This window comes from Neolamprologus brichardi, chromosome 20 (assembly GCF_056152115.1).
Source record: "Neolamprologus brichardi isolate AB-2024 chromosome 20, ASM5615211v1, whole genome shotgun sequence".
Lineage (NCBI taxonomy): Eukaryota > Metazoa > Chordata > Actinopteri > Cichliformes > Cichlidae > Neolamprologus > Neolamprologus brichardi.
This window is the reverse complement of record NC_142123.1, coordinates 5272503-5294742: the sequence shown is the minus strand read 5'-3', so window position 1 is coordinate 5294742 and position 22240 is coordinate 5272503. Positions and strand designations below refer to the sequence as shown.

Here is a 22240-nt window from a genome sequence, read left to right as displayed (position 1 = left end):
TGCTGAATGCCAGTACTCGTGGTACTCGTGTGTATGTTCAGCCCTCATCGGCCTCTAACATTGAGAGGAATGACACTCTGTGATCAAGGACATGAATTGCTCATTGATTTTTAGGGGCCAGCTTAACTATCCATTCCAATTGATTTTTAGCTTTGCTGGGTGTGCGAGTTATGGCAGTTTTAATGTATCATCTGTATGTGTACTCATCACCCTCTGCAAGAGGATTTACAATAGTCTGCGGATAATGCATATACAGCACCATGTGCAAACGTGGGACAGGGACTTTATCCTTTTCTGCTGCTTTTTCTTTTTATTATTATAAATTCCAAGAAGCAGAAACCATAAAACCATATTTTTATAATAGGTGGGAAAAAAAAGAATCACCTTGGTTATTATCTGCTCCAGGACTTAGTAAATGATCTATTGGGAATATACAGCATTGTTTTTTATCTTGATACATTCACGGAAAATAAAACCAAAGCGTGTGAATGAACTGTAATCCTCTTTAATGCTAATCAGTGTTGTTTAGAGCGTTCATGTCAGCTTTCACTTCCACATAGCCACAGTAACCAGAAAAAGAGTTAAAATTGCAAATGGACTCATGCTCTACAAATAGAAGCACTATGGCTTTGCCACAAACCATCACCATGAAAAAAAATTAGTAAATATGTATATATATATCTATATATATATATATAGATATATCTATATCTATATATATAGATATATAGATATATATGTTTGACACTATTTTAGTTCTTTACATTTAGAAGGCGGTTGTCAAAAGAAGAAGAAAAAAAACTCACATTACCACAAATTAACAATTCATATAAACTATTAATAATCAATGATTTGGTGATGTAAGAGACAAAGTCAGAGCAATGTGATCCAAAAGGCAGTCTAAAGTCATCTGTCAGGTAGAAAGTCATTAAAATAGGGGCTCGTTTTCCTGTACCAAGCTTAGGTTTCACTGAGGCAGGGATACATTTCTATTCTTCAGCAAAAGGCTGCGCGCTCTCATATGATATCATCTCTTTCAGAACATTACTCTCAGTGGCTTGTCTTTTTTGTCTTTTGTGTTTTTCTTCAATTCAAATTGCCCTTTTTTCCAAATGGTTTTGGGTGAAGCGGGCCTCTGTGTGAGGTAACTGCCTTTTGTTCAGTGAAAAGGACTGCATAAAGCACACTTTACTCCATGCTTTAAAAAAACAAGCCTGCTTAATTAATGTTTTACAAGTGCTGCTGTATTCTTAGTAAAAAAAAAAAAAAAAAAAAAAAGCCTCTATCAAAGCCGGCAGGTTCAGATTACGTACCCTAATTGAAATTCTGAATTTCTAAGCCAACTTCTTTTTTTCCCTGCTCCCGCTCTTTCTCCCTGCACACACAATAAAGCCTAGTGTTTTGTAGTCCACAAATGACATCAAATCATCTAAGTAATATGGGCTTTTCTTTTTTTTTTCCTGTATTCTCATGTTCTGGTAGTGGGTTCATGAGACAGCTTAATAAAGCAGTAAATGCTTGGGGAAGCCTGAGAGCCTACTGTGGACGGGTGTATGTGTGTGTGTACCCGTGTGCACACGCGTGCTCTTGTGTTTTACCTCCACCAGGGACCTCAAAGCAGAAGGCAAAGCCTGGTTCCACACACTCAAGCAGATTTTCCAAAAGAATAAAGCAAGAATAAAGCCGGAGAACAAAAGAGAATGACTAATACAGAAACCAAAGCCAAAAGTAAGACACTTATCTCATGGGTTGACATTCATAGAGCCCATATTAATGCAGTTTGAGCTAAATGAATACAGCATAATTTACAGGTTATACATGCATTAGGTGCTGGAGGAAGGCAAGCTGTGTGAACAGCTGCAGGTGTGGGAGCAGCCAGGCTGAGGCTGAGTTTGGACAAGCATCACAGACACCAAATGGCACAATAGAGGAAACATAGATTTCTATGTGCTGGTGACAATGATCTAAGATGTAGTTGGAGACTGACTCCACAGGGACATGGGGGGGAAATGCTTTTTGCTCAGCTCGCAGCATAAATGCACAAACATTTGTTTCAACGGGAAAATTTCAACCTTTCCTACCATCACTGATTATCTGGCAGGTAAGTGTAGCAGGTGATTACATAAATTACAGAGTTTAAAAAAATGTCATCCCTGATAACCTTTGTTCTGAGTTAATCATTGCAGCAAAAGAAAATTGCTTCTCTCCTCTTTTATATTTACCCAAACTCCCCCTCTTTCAGCGGGGTATTATTTTATTGGCTTGTTTTGCAAGCATTATAACTTTGCATTCTTCTCCCAAGGTCAGTTTCTACTGTGCCACGAGGACTATTTACACATGGGGCTTTTTCAGGTCAGTTCCATTGTATTTACATCAAATAATTTTTGATAAGGGATGTAAAAGACCTATAAACCCAACATCATAAACAGGAGAGGTGTAGCTGAAATAAGGACAAAAGATCAACGGCTGAATTTTTCCTTATCTTAGACACGTTGATATTTTTGAGTCAACTCTCGTCACTCCCTCACCAACCCCCGCCTCGCTCTCTCTCCCTCCGCCGAGTGGGAGCGTGGACTTGTTAGATTTAGTCCAATGGCTTCCCAGTGCGGCCAGCGAGCGAGCTCTTGTTTCATAGAGAAGCAGCTCCCCTGTTATCTCCCCAGCACTATAATCACTTAACAAAGACTTGGGCATTTGCACAAATTAAAACATCAATAATGCATAAGTGCTTTTCAGTTTTGAGCTATAGTGTCCCCGTATTGGGATGAAATACCCCCTCAGTCAGTGGAAAAACTTCTAGCTCGCCATCTTCCGTCGCACAAACGACTTAGGGAAGCCACAGTCCCGCTTTGAGCAACAGCCCCTCCTTTGCTTAAACTTGAGGCTAAAGCTGCGGCGAACAGTCGGGATCTGCTTTGGTAACGGGACAAAATGGCTGGGCTGAGTGGGACGCGGAAGTTGTTTTAAAGCGAGAGGCGGTAAGTGGTGGTGGTGCATCAATGCAAACAGGCAACACCCTTGAGTGGCGCAGCGTGGCATCCTTCCATAAACAACACCACCGCCATGTCTCCGACATTTATGATTTGTGGTCAGAATGGCAACGCAGGCCTGATTCTAATCCAAGTCTGCATGTTTGCCCTATCCTTACATGGCTAAATCTGCCCGACCTACTCTCTTATTTTCCCAGATGAAAACACCAGACGTTTCATATGGCTGTCAGGGAGCTTTGCTTAAAACAAGTTATATGAGAACATTACACTTGGACAAGGGAAGGGAAGGGCGGGAGCATCATGGGAAAGAAACTAAGTAACACTTTGTAGCAGGATGCTGTTCGGGCTACTGTTTAATTTGAGAAGAAAACCTCCTTCATGTGTATTACTGCAGTTGCGGCTCGGTTGCGCTGACTATGGAGGAGTTAAGTATCATTATTGGACTAGTAAATCCATGACCAGTACCATTCCAACACCAATTGAGGACGAGCCATTCTATACAGATGGCCTCAAGGACAATTAGCAGTAATGATTGGTTGCCACATAAATGAGGGGAATTCTATTTGCTGGTGCACTTGCGGATGATCACAGACCAAATGCCTCTGACAATAATATGGATGGCTGCTTTAGACTTACTTGTAAATGCTGGTTAAATATACAGCAGAGCCGGGGGGAAAAAAAACAGTCGTTTCTGCGGCGTCTGACTGTCTCTCTAATATTGAAGTAATACACGGCAAAGGAAGGTTAAACTTCGCCCGTTTTGCAGACTTCTCACTCTGATGAAAAATAAAGAGATGAGACAAAATAACACAGTGATCTAAAATATTATCTCTTCAATCATACCCTTTTCCCCCGATATCTTCATCGCCCCCCCCTCGCCCCTCCCTTCTCTGTCAGTTAGTCTGGCAAACAATCCCCTTGTTAGCAAACTGTTAAGACAGCCGCTTGGTACACAAATTGCGCTCGACCAAGCGAATTTGTTTTGCAAGGGTGACCTGTTTAATCATCTCATTTTCTTTGGCGGACATTTATTCATCTGGTTTCCACGGTTACAGAGAACATTAAGGGGCTACAGTAATAAGGCTGGAGAGTCAAACAGGTAATAAAAAAATTAACGCCATTTTCCAGCAGCCGAGGACAGTGGGTGAAATGAATCAAGGGAGAGGGGAGAGGAGCAGCGGGGGGGGAGCGGGGGTGGGTGGGGTGAGTGTTGAAGAGGGAGGGAGGCGGGGGAGGGAAGAGGGGGGGGCTCCAATATTGTCCAAACAATAAGCCTTAGCGGTTATTTTACTCTGTAGATCAGGTGGTGCTGTTATGGACATGACACTTTGGGCACAGAGCAGGAGAGATAAAGCTTTTAACGTGGCCCTGCTCCTTTTTTTTTATTGTCATTTAGCGATTACATATCAGAACAATTAAAAGTTAGCCCAAGATATCTATTAACTTTGCTCCTTTTTTTTTATTTCTCCTGCGCTCGAGAGGCTAGATAATTTGCACTTTTGGCAGCGCAACGTGTCAATAACATGCAAGGGGACAGCATGACATTTAAAAGCCCTGGTGAGAAACGCTTCGCAGTCCTCCCGAGTTGAATGATGTTTTCTTCTATTGTCGTCTGAAAAAAACAAAGCAAAGCAAAACTGAGAAACGGCAGAAGAAAAACAAGAAAACAACCTTGAAGATTATGGAGTTTATTGCTCTCAGACTGACAGTGATCTACACACAAATTGAGAGAGTCCAGTTTCTGGCCAAATATAGAAAATTCCGGTACAATAGGGGGAACAGGTGCTGAGGGCCCACAGAAAGTGACGAAGCCCAAGAGCTGGGTAGCTGCTGAATGCCAAATAAGGCAGTGAGACACGTTGCACCAAAGCACCAAACACCCTACTGTAATGTCATTTTCTAAGTCTGATGACTGTCAACAATTCTCCCTCTGACTGTATTCCCTATACGTGAGCGTGCTGCTTCGGACAGTTTCCCCACTTTAATAATAACCGAACAAGCGAAAACAGGCAACAATTTTTTATGCATTACTCATTTCTCCACTCCTTCCAAAACTATTTCTAATTGACAGCACGGCTTTGGCACTCCTAAAATATGTACAAAACGTCTCAACCTAACCCTTCATCATTTAAATTGTCTGGTTTAACCTGTATTTGGGCATTTTGCGACTCTGCCAACACCCTTGTGAGAAACAAACCAAAATGAATTTTCTTTGTTTGCTGTCGTGTTACTTGTATATACATTGTTGCCCGGGTGGCTCCGGTGCGACTGAGGTTGGAGAGGGAAGCACGACTGCTGGCAGGCAACATCTCTCCGGAGAGGGAGGGGGAAAAAAGAGATGTCAGCCGACCCGGTCTCGCACACGTGCGCGCGCGCGCACACACACAAACACACACGAACGTAGGATACGCACTCTAACATCAAACATACACCGCTCGCGTGTCACAAGGAGCGCTCTCCCCTCTTCGCTCCTCCCCGAGGCAGGAGCCTGGAGAAACACACTCTCGTCATACATGCAGGGTGAAATCCCCTGAAGGCGATACAGAATGGACAGAAAAAAGGCTAAGCTGTGACTACGGGACTGCCAACTGTTCTGCTAACAGCCTCTTAACAGGTGTGGACTCTAGAATCATGTAATCCTATCAAGTTACCCGGCAAAAAAAAAAAAAAAAAAAGAAAGAAAGAAATCCGGCAAACTGCATACTCCTGAACTCCTCTCCCCCTCTCCTTCCCCCTCTCTTTCTGTTGTGACAGAAATGAACAGCTGGGCTTCAGATTTATCATGTACAGACAGTAATTATTGCTGGTGCTGCTTGCTACTGACCCAAGTGAATAGAATGTCACATGAAAACACACACGCAGGCAGCAGAAGGGGAGCTGGATTCGAGGGGTGCCGGGTTGGGGACCGTGCGGAAGATGCGTCGGTGACACAAAAGACAGAGCAGGGCAGTGTTTAAACGTCACTACGCTCCTGTTTGCAGTCAATTATGGTCGAGGACAGGAGTATTGGCTCTGTAACCCGGCAGAGCAAACATTTTGTTGCTCGCAGTGAAGGTGACAGGAAAAAAAAAAAAAGGTTCAATGTTTGTTCCTGTTTTGTTTGTTTTTTTCTTTTCTTTTCCTCCGATCGAAAATAAAATCAGAGATATCCCGGCAGGCCCAGAATTCCTGTCAAGAGAAAGGTGACAGAAAACTGAAACTGAGAGAACTGAGAGATAAACTCAACACTAAAAAGCAGCAGCAAGGTGTGAAGACCTACTATTCTCTATGCTTTGCTTTTCCATACATGTATGACTGACTAAACTTGCCAACAATTGTGCTCAGTGGTAAATATATATATATATATATATATATATATATATATGTAAAGGAAAACAATTGATAGTATTTCTTTTACTATCTCAAACCAGTCTGACCCCACCTGCTGTATTTATACCAGAGATAAGAGGTTGAGGAGATAGACAATTAATCTATTACCCATGTCAATCACTGTCCTTGTCATTAGATAGTTAACCCCACGTTTGCTGACTGCTTTCACACACATTCAGCTGGAAGTTGCGGTCCGCCACATTCCATGCCCACTAACCTACGTACGGCCTGCTTCGCACCTTAAAGACCCCCTGCCACATTTAAAAGGATTAGTCACCACATTTTGTGCCGGCTTAATCTCTCTTTCAGCTGGCCTAATAAGTGCGCCCCGATAAGCGAAGCATGCAAATTCATTCATGGCCAGTGGAGACCATGCTTTCAGACAAATGCGCCAAAGTCTTGCACTCTGCTAATTACCTCTTCATTTTCCCCGTTTTCCCCTCTTATATAGCATATCAACAAGCAGAGATTATTCTACTCCCTCGCTTTGCATGAAATTATAATTTCATATGTAAGATTAGGGGGGGGAAAAAGTTACTGGATGCATCTCTCCTGACTCTGTTGCGCACCAGAATACATGACACGGCACATTCAGCTGAGAGATAAAAAAAAAGAAAAAAGATTTATTTTCTCCTGGTTATGATGATAAAAATGTGTGTGTGTGGGGGGGAAATATTAAAAACATTTTTTTTTCTTTTATGTGCTTTTCTAATTTACAGTATAATTTATAAGTGACTGCCTTCCATTTTGAGGGAACATAATTACGAAGGATATTTCAGGATTTCCACTACTCCTATTCTGAGTACAGCAGCTTCACAAACACGCAATATCCGTGACAATAAAAACTTAGCAAGTTATGTTTTAGATAATAAAGGCAATGAAGACCCAAGGTGCAACCTGTTTATCATTCTGGAATATTTCTTCACCAAGTATTAATTAGGCCATTACTCCAGATTGGTGACGGGGAGCTTTGAGGTTTTAATTAGGTGCTGGCCACTGCATGAGTGCACAGGAGTGAAGAAAGGGGGTGGTGATGCCACTTGCCTTACTCCTGGCCCATATCAAGTAGCCCTGAACACTTTGGCTACTGCGGCAAGATGCATAGCAGCCCACGTGCATCTGGAGTTTATTTGATCATTTGATCTCTGATGTTTCCTCTTCCTGTCGGTGAAGGCAAAAAAAGAAAAAAAAAGGCCAGTTGGTGTGATTTGTGTATTAAAAGATGGGGGTTAAGGTAATTATGGTGTGGGGTGGTTTGTGTCTGGTGACTGGGCACGGGCTCAATCAGGACTCAGCTGTCCCTCTCTTTTTCTTCACCCCCCCCATCCTTACACACACTCACACACACCAGCGTGCACGGGCACACACACATACACACACACACACATTTCCCTGCCCTTGTCTGCTGTCTGTGTCCCCCCTTCTCTACCCCTGCCACTCTGCTAAAACCAGGGATAACGCACACAGCCTCGCATAACATCAATCAAATACCGAGAGCGGACCATAAAACTACACAAACACTATACGCTGCCATTAACTACTGCATGTGACACTTTGTAAAATAGAGAAAATGAATTTGAAGATCTAAAAAGAATTAAAGGGTAAGGGAAAATAAAAGGGGTTTGTTGTTTTAAAGTTTTTTTTAAATATACAGTAAAATGCTAAAATAAAATATCTTCATTTTTAACATTGAGAAGAAAACAAAACAGATGCTGTTTAAAAAAACCTAAACAACACACATCTATTTGTAAATTCAGTAGCAGAGAGTGAGGTCTCATTACATTCAAATAACATAAGTGAACGATAAGAAAAATCTCACATTTTGGTATAATTTTAAACATTTATTAAATAAATAAATGTGGAGAATGCGAGTGTTTTTCCTCGGTTGACAAGGCGATACTAATCACCTCGTTGCTGAGAAGCACTCTTCCCTGACAAGGCTCCTTAGAATACAAGGATCCCCCAGGAGAAATCGGCACGAAAGAGGTTAAAGACAATGACTCGCGTTTTTTCCCTCCAAACGTCTCCCTGTTAAATTTATTTCAAAACTCTGTTAATCTGCTGTACACAACATTTCCATTAGCATAGCCCGGCCCCCTAATAAAAATTCCAGCTAGTTTAATTAAAAAATGTAAATTTACTGTCATCCAAGGAGCTGCAGAAATAGGAGTGCAACAGCATATTTTATTGCTTAAGACATCAAATTGATTCGGGTTATTGCTAAATTGTGATAAAAGGTTATTGAGGGCCTTCAGACCTGGGCTTGTTTTTTTCTCCCTCATTTCATCCTAGTTTTGTGGAGGGCCGTAAACGATGGAGAGGGCCACAAAGGGTTAATGAGACGACTCAGTGAGGGAGAAGGCAATCAACATTATGACTCATAAGAGGGGAGAAAAACATTTTCCAAGCTGACGAAAAGTTTGAAATTAGGGTGTGTCACAATAACAGTTGAACTTGTTTGTTGTTATTTCAAACGATAATGCAGGACACCTTAAATAACCAGACATAATAACCGAGCTCTCTCCTGTCTGCCTCTCCTGAGTGTTTGTGAAACCCTGTGGTCACAGTGGTCTACTGTACAGTCTGTCAGCGTTTTATTTGATAAGGCAAAAAACCATCTTTAATTTACATTAATCCTGCGATGCACAAGTCAAAGCCGATGTCGTGCCAAAAGTGTCTGAAGTGCAACGCAGCGCCGTGAAAAAGGGAGAAAAGAAAAAAAACAAAAAGAAGAGGATGAAAATAAAAACAGACATAACTGACAAACATATTAAAAATAACAGCCTCGTGCAAAGCTCGCTCGAAATATGACTTGCGTAGTTTTTTTTTTTTTCAGGGAATATTTTAAAAAAGACAAAAAAAGAATAAATATATTTTCATGGTAACCTTTCTGTAATTTACAACACTGACATCAGTTTAAAAATACCCTACTCAAAAAAAAAATACCACAACGTCTGCTAAATATTTTCACACCGTGTGAGTTTAAAATAAGGCGTTTTAAAAATAGGGTAGATAAGACTGATCAAAGAGGACCGATTAAGTCTAAAAGAACTTGCTGTACAGTTACCGAGCAGTAACATGTATATGTGGTAATAATGAAATATACTGAGAGTATTATTACACACACACACACACACACACACACACGCACGCACACACACACACAATGAAAGGAAGACACCACTTGGTGTGCAAGCGAATGGAAAACACACGAGAACACACTGCACGCGCAAAACAGAAAGAACTAAATGTGACCATAAAATGTGACTTCTTTTAAATCCCACTAAAAAAACCCCGTCTTATAAGTGGCGAGGAGAGTGACGCTTACACGTATAATCCAGTTACAACAGGACAAGTTTATCTTTCTAAAAGTACGCGCAGAATCACTGATGTTAACCTGGCAGCTACAGGTTTTTATTAAAAAAAAACCTGCCTCACAGGTGTGTGTGTGTGTGTATAGAAAGAGAGATGAATCAGAATCATCGTATGAAATCACTCAAACGAATGGATCGTTTTGTTACAGTTTCACCTCGCCTCTAATGCTTTTAATTTATCTGTTTAATGCATGAAAATAGCCTGTGCACTGTATGTACACTATTTAGAAGTACCTGGCAAGGTGTTAACACTGCTGCTGTTCCCTTTACATGTGGAAAACATAAGCAACACAACAGTTTGTTTGCTTTGTCCCCTTAGCAACAAACCCTTAGGCCATTCAGGTTACCCTAATGGCATTGCCAGCTCCTGCGTGTGCGCCAAACCAATATCTTTATTTCTACAGACTCAAACTGTGGCTTATCAAAAAAAAAGAAAAAAGTATAGCTGAAAGGAAGAACTAATAAGCAAGAGAAGAAGAAAAGAAAAAACAGGCTGACAGGGAGTTGTGCTGCTCTCTAGAAGAGAGACGTACTCTGTCAAGAGAAAATGAAACTTGCTGTGTGAACTTTCCTCACATGTGTACTGAATGTAACACAGTGTCATGAAGCGTGTGCTGAGGAAACAGGCAATCATATTTGATACTGCAGTCACCTTTGGGCACTGTCAAAGAGCTATAAATAATGGTGTCGCAACACTTGGGTATACGTACGAGCTGGCACATAGTTTAATCGTGAACAACTTCCCCTCTCTGTATATTTAGTCAGAGATAAAGGCACACCTTAAACTGTCAGCTAATAAAACACATCTGACAAAGACAGAAAAGAAGAAGAGTACTCACCATATTCAGGGAAGTCGAAGTTAAATCCTCTCAGACATGTAACTTTCATAATATTACTCAACTCTGTTGGAAAGTCATTCGAATGTAGGTTGTTGGAGGGGGGGAATACAGCGGAAAAGTAACTAGATTTAAAAAAAAAAAAAAAGAGGCTTCCTTCAATCAAGCACTAAACTCCTTGACATGTAATCTGTCAATAGTTTGTTGCTGAGATAATGCCGGCTGCCACGAGCGGATTTGATTGGCAGCTTAGGGTCTGGCCCCTCCTTCCTGTGGTTTGACGGTGATGGGGGGGTTAGGTGAAAGAATATGGAGCCTCCCCCTTCCCTGCTCTGTCTCTCTCTCTCTCTGTGGCGCTCTCTCTCTGCCTCTCGTGCGCTGCCTCCCTCTCTTGCTTTGCTCCCGTACACACACACACACACACAGACAAAGCTGTTGGTGATGTTGTCTGAATAGGCTGATAGGAAATTATGGCAGAGGAACCGGAGCAGTTTTTTTTCTCCCTCCCTCAGTGGGCTGGCCTTTCCATCTTTGTGGTCTTCTAGCCTTTCAACTCTCTTGGGTGGAGCCTCCACTGCCTCTATTCAAATGAGCGAAGGGGGGGGGCACACAACACTTAAAAAAAGAGAAAAAGAAAAAGGGCTTTCTAGAGAATAAGAGTATACGTTTATTAAAACATATTATACTTTGAGGCTAATTATTTAAATCCAATGCAGTGTGACTACATGTAAAAGCTGCTTTTAAACACATATTTAATTAGCGTTCTATATATAAAGTACAACTACAGTAAGTGGAAGAATATTTCCACAATTTTGTCCTCACTTATTAAATCATAGACTGTACGTTTGATGTGTGCATAGTCAAAGGGCAGGATAAAGACAGGCACATTTCTATTTGGTAAATATGCTTGTCCTCATGTCTATCACAGAAGCGTTAAGCTTAGAAAAAGATTTCACAAAATACATTTTCCAGCCCTTTAGCTTAAAGCGAAGAACTCTTTCACTCCCTCACAATATAGCAATCCTCTCCATTTCAGCCCTGCATGGTATACTTTCTTTGCTTCTCTCTCTGTCTCTCACTCAGAGCGCTCTGGTTCTCCTTCCCTCCCTCTGATAAGCTATCAGTTTTCATTGTAATTTCAGGTGAAATGATAAACGACGGCCGTTACCAGGTGACAATGAATACTTTATAAGACAAACCCTTTATTTGCCTGGCAGTTTCTTCCGCAGCAGCATGCAAAGCGCCTCGGGACCATTTGTACATAATGCCCATATACTGTAAACATGGTGGTGTGTCAAGAATGTGGAATTTACAGAGCGACACAAAATAACAAGAAAGTCTCAACTTTCAAAGGTAACTGGATATTCCTGTTTTCCACGGCAGGTTTACACTGAATAAAGGTGTTGTGTAACTAGCATTTACTGGACACAGAAAAGAGGAAATGAACAACTTTATGGCTTTGGACCATAATACAATAATACATAGGTCGGGCTTCAGTTCCTGAGTGCTGTTAGTCTGAAGTATGTACATAAAACTGGTTTTGGTTGATTCTGAAATTATGATGACTCATCCTGGCTAATAATGGAAAAAAATAAGGCTTTGTCTCCTCCTTCCTAACCCACATAAAGGAAAATGACCTTAAAAGAGTTTCTATCAAAAGGTTCCACCCTCGATTTAACTTTGTACTGTAAATACTACTTTTATTAGCCCGTGATCTAATGAAATCGAATTGTTTTTGTTGTGCATGACCTGACTTGGCGACCGCTCTTTTGTTCTGTTGCTGGATAGAAATCTTTTGTGTCAGTACAAATAAATAAATATATATGTTGTTAATGGATTTGTGGCCTGTGTGAATTGCTAGATTGAAACTTGAAAATATAATAGTTACTAAAAATGAACGCATGCCACTGATGTGGTAGATATTTTTGAAGTGGCGAGAACATCTGCCTGGATCTAACGCTGTGATGCTTTTTGTCTCACATAGGTGGAGCATAACAATAAAAACTTCCACAGTATCTCAAAAAACTTGATATCAAGGGGGCGAGTGCAGGGTGAATTCTATTCATGTAACAATGTCCACAGGAGGCAGGGTCTGTCGTCCATGCATTACAGCCTTCTGGACCCTCGAGCTGCCATCTTTGGGGGCGAAACCATTACTTTTCAAAAGGAGCTGTGGGGCTTTTCGTTTGATGTGGCGTGAGGGTATTGTATGGTGCATGCGGGAGAATGTTGAGGGCAAGGTGGAGTGTGTATGCGTGTGAGCGTGTGTGCGCGCGCTCCTATGCATGTGACATGGTAGGGGTACATCAGTCAAAGGGCCGCTGGGGCCAGACGTTTGGCTGCCCCTGACCGTGCGCTCCAGGAGGGGCTGGTCTGGTGCAGGGCCCACTCCGAGTCCTCCATTCCCCAGGACAAAAGCTATTGCCCAGTTGAAAGATGTGAATTCAGCGGCTTTTGTGCCCAAAGCCCAGAGACATGCCGAGTGAGAAATCTGACCTTTGCCGAAAGTCAGATTGTGTTTTTGAACCCCTCTTGCTGTCTCTGGCAATTCGGGGGGCAAAAAAGTGACTGAGCGAATAGGCTGGAGTGGGTGTGAGCCGGCGTGGGGTACCGGGGTCTGTCATGACGGGTGGAGTGCACAGGTGGGGGTGTGAGAGACAGAAGGAGCAACAGTCCGGCGTGAACCTCTCCGACTCTGCGTCTTAAAGTTTGAACACAACAAATTAAAAAGAGTTTGTTTTTCAGCAGACAATGAAGCAAGTTTATTCCTGATACTCACTGTCATGTTGTTGAAAATTGGCAGGAAATTGAACGTGTAAAAGCTTAATTCTGAAGCAGGGGCTTTTCAACAAGAGTTCACCTCGGTGTTCCTCGAGGTTGTCTATGATGTGGAATATTATTCCCTCTCACGTCTGTTTATATTGCATTATATATTTATTTTTTAAGCGGAGAAGGAGCGGAATATTAAACTTACACGCAGAAGCAGCCACAACAGCAATGATCGCAACACACCACATTTTGATGATCATCATTTGCATGACTCATGACGATGATTCCTTCGAATCTCATTTGATTTTCATAATTGCTGTGTAGCTGTATATGCGTTGACATACATACGCTAGGAAAAGCGCAATGAAAATCTCATTAAAGGTACATACTTGAAAGCAATTAACGCGTATAAAGTAGAAGGTATATTTGGGGCGCTGATATTACATGAATCACGATATAGCATGTTGCTCGGCGGCACTGTGTTGAGAGCAGAGATTCGGTAGATAGAATAGGCCTATGTTTTTCAGTCATACATTTTTCTTGACACCGCTTTCATCCCCCGGCCGTAATCATCATATCTCCCCCATTGCTCTCCCGGATGCAGACATCCATAATGCAATCTTCCTAATTTTGATCCCTCGCAATCTGGTTTTAAAAGGGAGGAGGAAAAAAAAGGGACATATTTCTGAAGGCTCGCTCGGTAATCATTTTAGACAGATAGCCTTTCCCATCGCAGATGAGCAAATATTTGTAAACCAGCTATCTAATGGAAAATTATAGTGAAATTAGAGTGAAATTCATGACAGTGAAATCCGATTATCTGTAATTCTATTATGCCATCTTAGCCCACACAGCATATTTTTGTAGAGTTTTTTCCATAAATACCTATGCCAGGGGTCTTGCTAATCAAATAAAATTGAAATTCATCTTCCCATTAAATTCAATTAGTTGCAATTTCTAAAGCCTAACAAAGATTTTAATTACTAAATTATAAAATTCTCCCTAGCCAAATTGGGGAGAGAAAAAGTGCATCCCCTGCATCTGAAAAACAAACCCATGAAAGGAAATTGTTGATCAAAAAAGATATCCAGGGGAAAATAACATTAGGGAGAGCACTGGGGCCCTTATTCAGCGAGTCTGGGTGGGGAGTGACGTGTGCCAAACGCTAGGCTCCTGGGCTGGAGGAAATGAACTTAGCTGAGGTTCTCTTTGTCTCTAAATGTCTGCCCTCAGAGTTATTATGCTGTAATTGACTAATTGACACCTTAATTTCATTTATGGGGCTCCTGTGTTCATAAAGCAACCTCTGGGTGGGGCAGTGGTCTTGAGCGGAAGCAAGGAAGTCAACATCCAGGACACCAGGTAGGGCCTTAGGCCTTCGGTTCTGTCCTCGGCAGATGACGATTATGTATTTGATAATGAAATGGTCAGGAAGAACACACTGACTTAGTGGAGGCTTAAAGAGGAGCATCTTACTCGTATGTTTAAATCCCTCTGATGCATGCTGATGTGTTATAATCATGCACGCCCAGCCTTACAATCTGTCACTGCAGACGCAAACGACCTCCTTGAGGGTCAAAGGAGTTTATTTTTAGGAAGCGAGGTTCTTAAACTTCACAGGTGAACACAGCTGCATGTTGCGTTGTTAGATTTTAAAAAACAACTTAAGCCAGGAGTTACTCCTGGTAACGTGGAGCGGAGGGGGGAGTGCTAACAGGACAGCTCTGGGGTCTGGGGGTCAGCTAGCAGGTCCATTTCCCAGCCCTCCCCTGCTCCTCACCAGTGGGCCACTAAAATAACAGCTCAGCACCCACTGCAGACTACAAAGCTCCATCTGAAAAGGCACCTGCTGCTGTTATTCACTTTAGCCCTTTTGGCAGCTCACTCTCTCTGTTTAAAGGACACGTAGAAGAGAAAGAGTCACTGGGAAATGATGAATTATTTAAGTATGATGTCTAATTGTTTCAAGGCAGACATCTTGTTTCTGGAAGGTAAAGCTTGGGGGTGGGTGTACACACGAGGGGAGGACTCTTTGCGAAGAGGTCTGTCGACTGTGGATCGCAGACAGTCTCGCACTTGAAGAGGCTGCGTAAATATGACCAAACTGAAACTTTAATCTGCTTTTTCCCCACCCAAGCTGGCTGGGTATTACAGATAATCTTTTTTGTGTGTCATATGGTGGGAGATATAGATGGAGCTAATTTTTTAGAGACAAATCTGATATTTGTCAACTGGTTGAAAAAAACCTGGGGATTTTCTCCTAATCCTCCCTTGGATGTGAAGGCGCGTTAACAGCAAAATGCAGATGGTGTTTTGTGCACGGAGAGTACCCAGCACTCGGCGCGGTGCATACGGAAAGGCGCAGCTAGCCTCGCTAGGGCTCAGCACAACCTGCAGATAGCGAACTCCCTCCCCCCCAAACCTCCCCCCACCCACCAGTCAATTAACAAGCCACTTGTGAAAGCAAAGGCATGTTAGTTTACTCCAAAGTGCAAACTTTGCAAAATACATTTCTTGGTTGTTTCTCTTTACTTTTTGTTTCCTTGCTGACATAACATCCTTACTTCTAGGCTGTGTTCATCAAATATTCAGTTGCAACTCAATTCCAATAAGGAAAAGAAAACAAATTATAAATAAAAAGGAGGCATAAATCTTTCAGGATCCTAATTCTAACTTTCCCTTGGAGTGTTTCTGTCTTTATTTTGTCACATTAAGCAGTTTTGCTTTCCGTTCCCACTGCTAGGCGTGGCTCATTTTACACTGGTGGAAAGACTCTTTTATTCTTCTGTTCTCTTGTTTTGGAACACTGCGCATTTTGTGGTGTCACTTCTTTTATGCACAATTATCACTTGTGTAACTTCTGGTTTTGTTTTTATGAGAGATAGAACAATAAAACCTATATGGCGTTCCTTTTTTGGTCACTGAGGGACTGTTGTAAGTCTGCACTCACCCCCGTCAAGTATAGCTCCGGCGTTACTACAACCAACCACCACAGTGATGCAAAGCTGTGCCGACTGCCTTATCTTATCCAGTATTTTGGGAAGATATTTGCTCTGGTCATTTTAGCACCAGAATGCAACATGGCAGAGCACTCTGGATGCATTCTTTAACTGCTTTGTGGCTCCACATTACATTTGACATCGCATTGATAGTCTTTCAGAGGCCTTTAACACGCATCTTATCTTGCAGCACGACCTAGTGCCAAAGAAACTAAACAACTTAGAAACCTTACCTGAGAGGAACATATGGTGTATGCGCTGAAATCCAGTACACCTCATTATTGTTTAGAGAGGTTTAAGGGTGTGTATTCTTGAAACAGTTTTCTGAATATATAGCTATGAGTAGTAAGGCTGGCGGCCAGGGACAGAGCAGAGGAATATTTGGAGAACAAAAATGGTTAAAATATATGCAAAAGGGAAAAACCTCTGACAATCTTAAACTTGGTGAACAGTTTCTTCCATTCAAGTCCCACACAAAAGGAACTTTTCATTAAGTTTGCATCTTCACTTTTCCAAAAAGTAAACTGCTCATTTTTATGAATGTGCTTCACCTTTGGGATTCATGAATATTTACATCTTTCATATTTAAATTAAGCGAAAGCTTACAAGCTTACAAATAACTGAAATCTGTATTAAGCTGCTCCTTGTTCTTTCATTCATTTAAAGGTGAGACAGGAGCACAAAAGCTTCAAAATTTAAACGCAGCAGGCCAGGAAGTTATATTAACCTGCGCCGTATGTGTTTGTTCCACACAAGATGAAGCTGGTTTTTATTGATTAGTCCGGCTACAGAATAAAAAAGGATGACATTATACGCACTGTGAAATTCAGCATTTTTTTAACCTTCAGCAATGCTTGTCATTCCCTTGTAAAATAAATATATAAAAACACCAGGAGAAGGGGAGAAGGGTGGAAAAAAAATGAAGAAGAAAAAAAATCACTAAAGCTCTTTTGCTGTAATTGGCTGAATAGCAAGGGCAGCAGAAAATTTACAGGCAGACAACAGTGTGAAGGGGACTCGGTCACAATGCAAAACTAAGCCCTCAGCACCAGCGAGGGAGTAAGCAAGCCAGAGAGTCAACTGAGTGTCTAGGTGCCTGTCAAGCATATCTTAACTACCACGAGGCACTTGTCTCTCCCTAGCTTTGGCGTTAAGCTGCAGATCACAGTCCATTTTCTGGACAAGTTAAGTAAATAACCCAAGCAAGCATGCAGAAGACAGTGACAGGGAAAGAGAAATCCCCCAAAGTCACAGTGGTGACACTCTACTAAATCCAATCAAACTGAGGAGAGAGAGGGAGAGACACACACATGGGGAGAGCGAGAGAGAGGGAAGGAGGGAGGAAGATATCCTCTTTGGTGCCTGTGTGTGTCCAACAGCATTGATGCAATAACACCTCATTCAGTGTTTAGCCCTTCTCAAAGGACAGGCAGGGATAACACTTTAAACCCTGTGGCTTTATCTCCTGCAGATTTTCCATAAAATGCCAAGCCAGGGAGCCGGGGCCATGTGACAACCATGTAGGTCAGGGCAGATGGGGGGTAGAGAGTGTGGGAGGTGAAGGGAGAGAGAAAGAGTGGGGGAGGATGGGAGTTTTCTAATGGAACTGTTGAAAATAGCTTGCAGTAACCAGATTAGATCAATTAAGATTCTGTTTGTAGCTGTCGCTGCATACAGCAAGACTGAGGCTTTAAACACGTAAACACAGAGCAACCAAAACACCAAGCAGGAGAAATAATGTCCACATTGTCCACTTTATTGGAGGGGAGTTGATATGTTTTTGTGAATGAGCCAGGTTATGGTATGTGAATAAGCAAGCCAATTCTTTTTGCAAGGGCAGCTCATAGAAAGTGCGTCCACGCTGGGATAAACTGTGTCTTTGAAATTCTCCACATATCTTCGCCACAAATTAACAAACGGGAGTGCAACAGGTAAGACAGAAATAAGCCACTTTCTTCCATGCGGTAAATGTTTTTTGCACGAGCGGTTGACCGCGTTCTGTTTTTTTTATTTTAGTTTTTAAATTTGAAAAGTCCTAATTGATTCAGAAAACTTAACAACCTTGTCCTCTTTACAATAGTCAGCAATTAGACAGCTCTGTCTGACCAATGAACTGAAATACATTTCTCAAGTTTTACAATTTGTTATATCTGTGGATAAAGTCTATCTCTGTGCAACGGGCTGGTGATAATGGAAATTAACAGTGATCACTGAGCATAACTAGATCTGTTATGTAACCTCTACACACCACTCAACCCACTTATCACAGCTTCTGCAAAACACCTGGTTTACACTAAGATATGTATTATTTTGCGAACGCCGCGCGAGGCTAAGGATGTGCGATAACAATAGCCTTGGAAGAAACGAGCTCTCGTGCTTATCAAACGCACCTGCAGGCAGGTATCCCTGACCTTACAGCCGGTTTGCAAATTCAATACGTTCTACATCTTGACTCAAAATCTTGGTTTCTGTGGAAACATTTTCTGGTGAACAGCCTGATCGTTATCCATGACATTTTCAGAATACAGAGATATGTCAATATTCTGAAGCTCATGGGTTTGTATAATTGAACTGGAGGGGGGGGGGGGGGGGGGGGGGGGGGGGGACTTTAGTTTTCATATGCCGAGGGCACAGAGGTTCCCAGTGGAATACCAGTGATGCCTGATGGAATACAAAGGATGGACCGGGATTATGCTTTGTGCTACTGACTGACCTTGACTTATGTTTTGACCCACATCCACACTCAATCACATGATTCTGTTTTGATCAATATAACTCAGGTGGGATGCACCAAAAGATGTGGCCAAATAGTGACTGTATCCCCTCTGAATATCTGCGTGTCTACACTTGTCCCGAGCACCACTGGCTAGCTTTGTATAAGCTGGCCTCAATCAAGCTCAAAGGCACCATCCCTGTGAAAATAGTATTGATCATAACGAGCATCTATCCATGCATAAGAGCTTGTTTCAATTGATTTTTCCTATTTGAGCTGAAAAACATAATAGAGTTGATATGAATTACAGGGTGTTTTGCTTCAGTTCATCAACACAGCCCAAATAATACTTGCCGTTACCAGGGAAACATGATAACAGTTTTTGTCTGTTTTTCAACAATCAATTACTTTAATGCATTTATGCTGATATTTACACAGAAGCAAACAACACTCTGTATAAGTCAGCAACACAACAACTAGGCTGTTTGTGCGATAAACATATGGGGGACGTGAATGGTAGATGATCAACAACATTTCATTCCACTGCAAGAAAAAAATTATATCTTTGCTTACCACTAATGTTCAGCTACATGCAGCATAATACCGGCTGTTGACTAAATGCAGGTTACTGTCATGCTTTTGTTCTGCAACACTCCATCGAGTGTGGTGGCCTTTGCAGGTATAATATTCCGAATAAATACAATACGTTGTAATAAGCTACATAAAATAACTTGTTCAGCAAAAGTTTCTGAGCACTCCAAACTCTCCCAGTTGTCACGTTATGCTCTAAGATTTGCTGTCGCTAATTCCCAAGCTCAAGGCTGATCAGTGTTATTCTACTGACACTTCCCCTAAAGCCTTCTGACATTAAGCCTTTATAAGACAGTTATGGGTATTACATTGGTCTTGCAACATAAACTACTTTTTATTCCTTTACCATAGCGTTTAAATAAAATAGCTAAAGCGACAGATTAAACTCAATAGGCCAACAGGCTACCTCCATCCTTGTTAACAAGCAATTATTGTACTGTTATCCTTGGAGTGTCTTCTGTAGGTTTTAGGCTTGGGGCCTTAATATTATTAAAATAGCCTAGGTGCAGTTTCATACAAGGAATACAATGATGTCCATTTACATTTATCTCACTGTCCCTGCCCAAATTTTTATCTATATCATTCTGGGCCAGATAAGACAGATAATAATAACACAATATGGAAAGATTTTCCCTGGATAGTTCGAAGGAAAAGAAAACAGGGAAAATCAACTTACACCCCCACTGCACAACCAAAACAGCCTATTGTAAAGCAGGTAAAGAGATTAAAGTCTGTGTTAAATCACAGGGTTACCTTGGGACAAAAGCTTGGCTGTGCTGACCCATCAACATGAAACTTTAAAATGAAAACATAAAATTAGGATTACATTTTTTTTAATGCAGGGTTAGGGTCCTCATTTTAATTCACTGTCAGTCTAACGAACCTCCCGAACAAACAATCACTAAGTAATGCAACTTGGTATTGTATAATTGCATATTTTAGCATTTATTTTTATAGTATTTTATCAAATATCTCTGGCACCTAGTATATAGAAATACAAAAATAAAAACATTTAAATATCAAAATTAAAGATATATTTTTTAAAAATCAATAAAATAAGTTCTGTAAATACAAAAATTTTATTTAAATAAAGGCATTTCATTTAAATACAATGAATTTAAATACAAGCCCGACTCATGCGGATGCTTTTTAGGCTTCAGTGCTCTCGCTTCTCATTCACTTTGAATGGTGTCACGTCCCACATTGCTGAACTGAATAATGACAATAATGATGCGTTACTTTGCTTGTGCTGCTTGCACTGAAAGTTGAGAGAAATTCTACTTCTGAAGTCAGGCGTCGGCCAATAAAAAAAATGCCAGTGCAGCCGATAGCCAATGAAATCATGGAGCGACGTCGCTGGTTCAGGCAGCTAGCTTTGCTAATGCTACCTGCTAAGTGAAGCTTGGCTAGCTTGCCTTGTGATCAACGTGTGATTAATGCCATGACGATTACGCGAGCAAAACAAATAAACAAAAAAAAACAAATAAACAAACAACAAAAAGGATCAGGAAAGCAACACATCTGTGTAAGTGCTCCCTTATTCCTTAACAGGCTGACCGTTAATATTTCAGGATTTGACTATACTTCCACTCATCAGGTCGTTTGCATTAGTTGGTTTGTCTTCCCTTATTCTGCTTCAAACCAAGGTGACCCCATAATGCTTTGAAACCAACTCTATTTGGACTGATTCTTCCAAATGTCTGCCTGTTTTTCTCGAGTTATTCGTGAATAATTTGCCTTCAATAACGTGTTAATTTCTCTTCAACTGTAGCAAGTTGAAAACTTAGCAGTGCTCAGCAATAGGCACTTGTATTACTTTTGCTATAGTTTAGCAGAAGAATCATCCACTCATCATCTATGCAAACCATTTTGTGGCAGTGCATACACTCAAAGAGCTGCCATTGGTTCAACGCACCAAAGTGTCATCTTAAAAAACATTTTGTGACACTTTGTTGAGGTAAAACATCGTCCTGGTTCATTATCGCTATAGTTAGAGGAGCTACCTGAGGAAAGCCAACAGTGACACAGTAAATCTGATGAGAAGATAGAAGCAACTTGGCTAGAAAGAGCAGCAAAAATGTGTAATTGTTTTGAAATCTTAAAAATAAATTGAATGTACTGAATACTTAAGCTGACTATTATGCTACCTGGCTAGTTAGCAATAACTGTCATGTCATTCAGTTTCTCAATGTAATGGTGAGTCCCAGTCAGAAACACGCCATCACTGGAGTTCCAAAATATCTGGAACCAGCACAAAATTTGTCGTGCTGTTTATGCCACAATTAAATTCTTTCCAGATTTAGACAGTAAGCCTATAAGAGATGGAGATTTCTAAGAAAAGTCGGGACTGCTGAAAGCCATTCACAGTGGCAGTCACTCTGATTTTTGGGTCCACATTACTGTTTCTCAATGACAAACAACAGTCAGTGTTCACACACCAAGTGACCCTCCAATTCCAACACATAATTGCTCTGTTAGAAAAATTGTGCATATAGTTGGACAACAGGATCCCAACAGGAAGGCGAACTTTGGAACTCCCAGTGTTTTACATAATGGCGAGCCCAACTATAACCTTGTAATTTTGTTAATTTGGGATAAT

At 41.3% G+C, this 22240-nt stretch overlaps 1 protein-coding gene across 1 annotated transcript in view; it reads right to left on the bottom strand.

Annotated features, from left to right (window-relative positions):
- Nucleotides 1–11020, bottom strand: part of casz1 (castor zinc finger 1) — a 75375-nt gene extending 64355 nt beyond the window's left edge. Inside the window, exon 1 of the mRNA XM_006785521.3 lies at nucleotides 10573–11020. Within this exon, the coding sequence (XP_006785584.2) occupies nucleotides 10573–10621 (49 nt within the window). The 5' untranslated portion in view covers nucleotides 10622–11020. The remainder of the gene's footprint in view (nucleotides 1–10572) is intronic.
- Between the last annotated feature and the right edge of the window lie 11220 nt (nucleotides 11021–22240).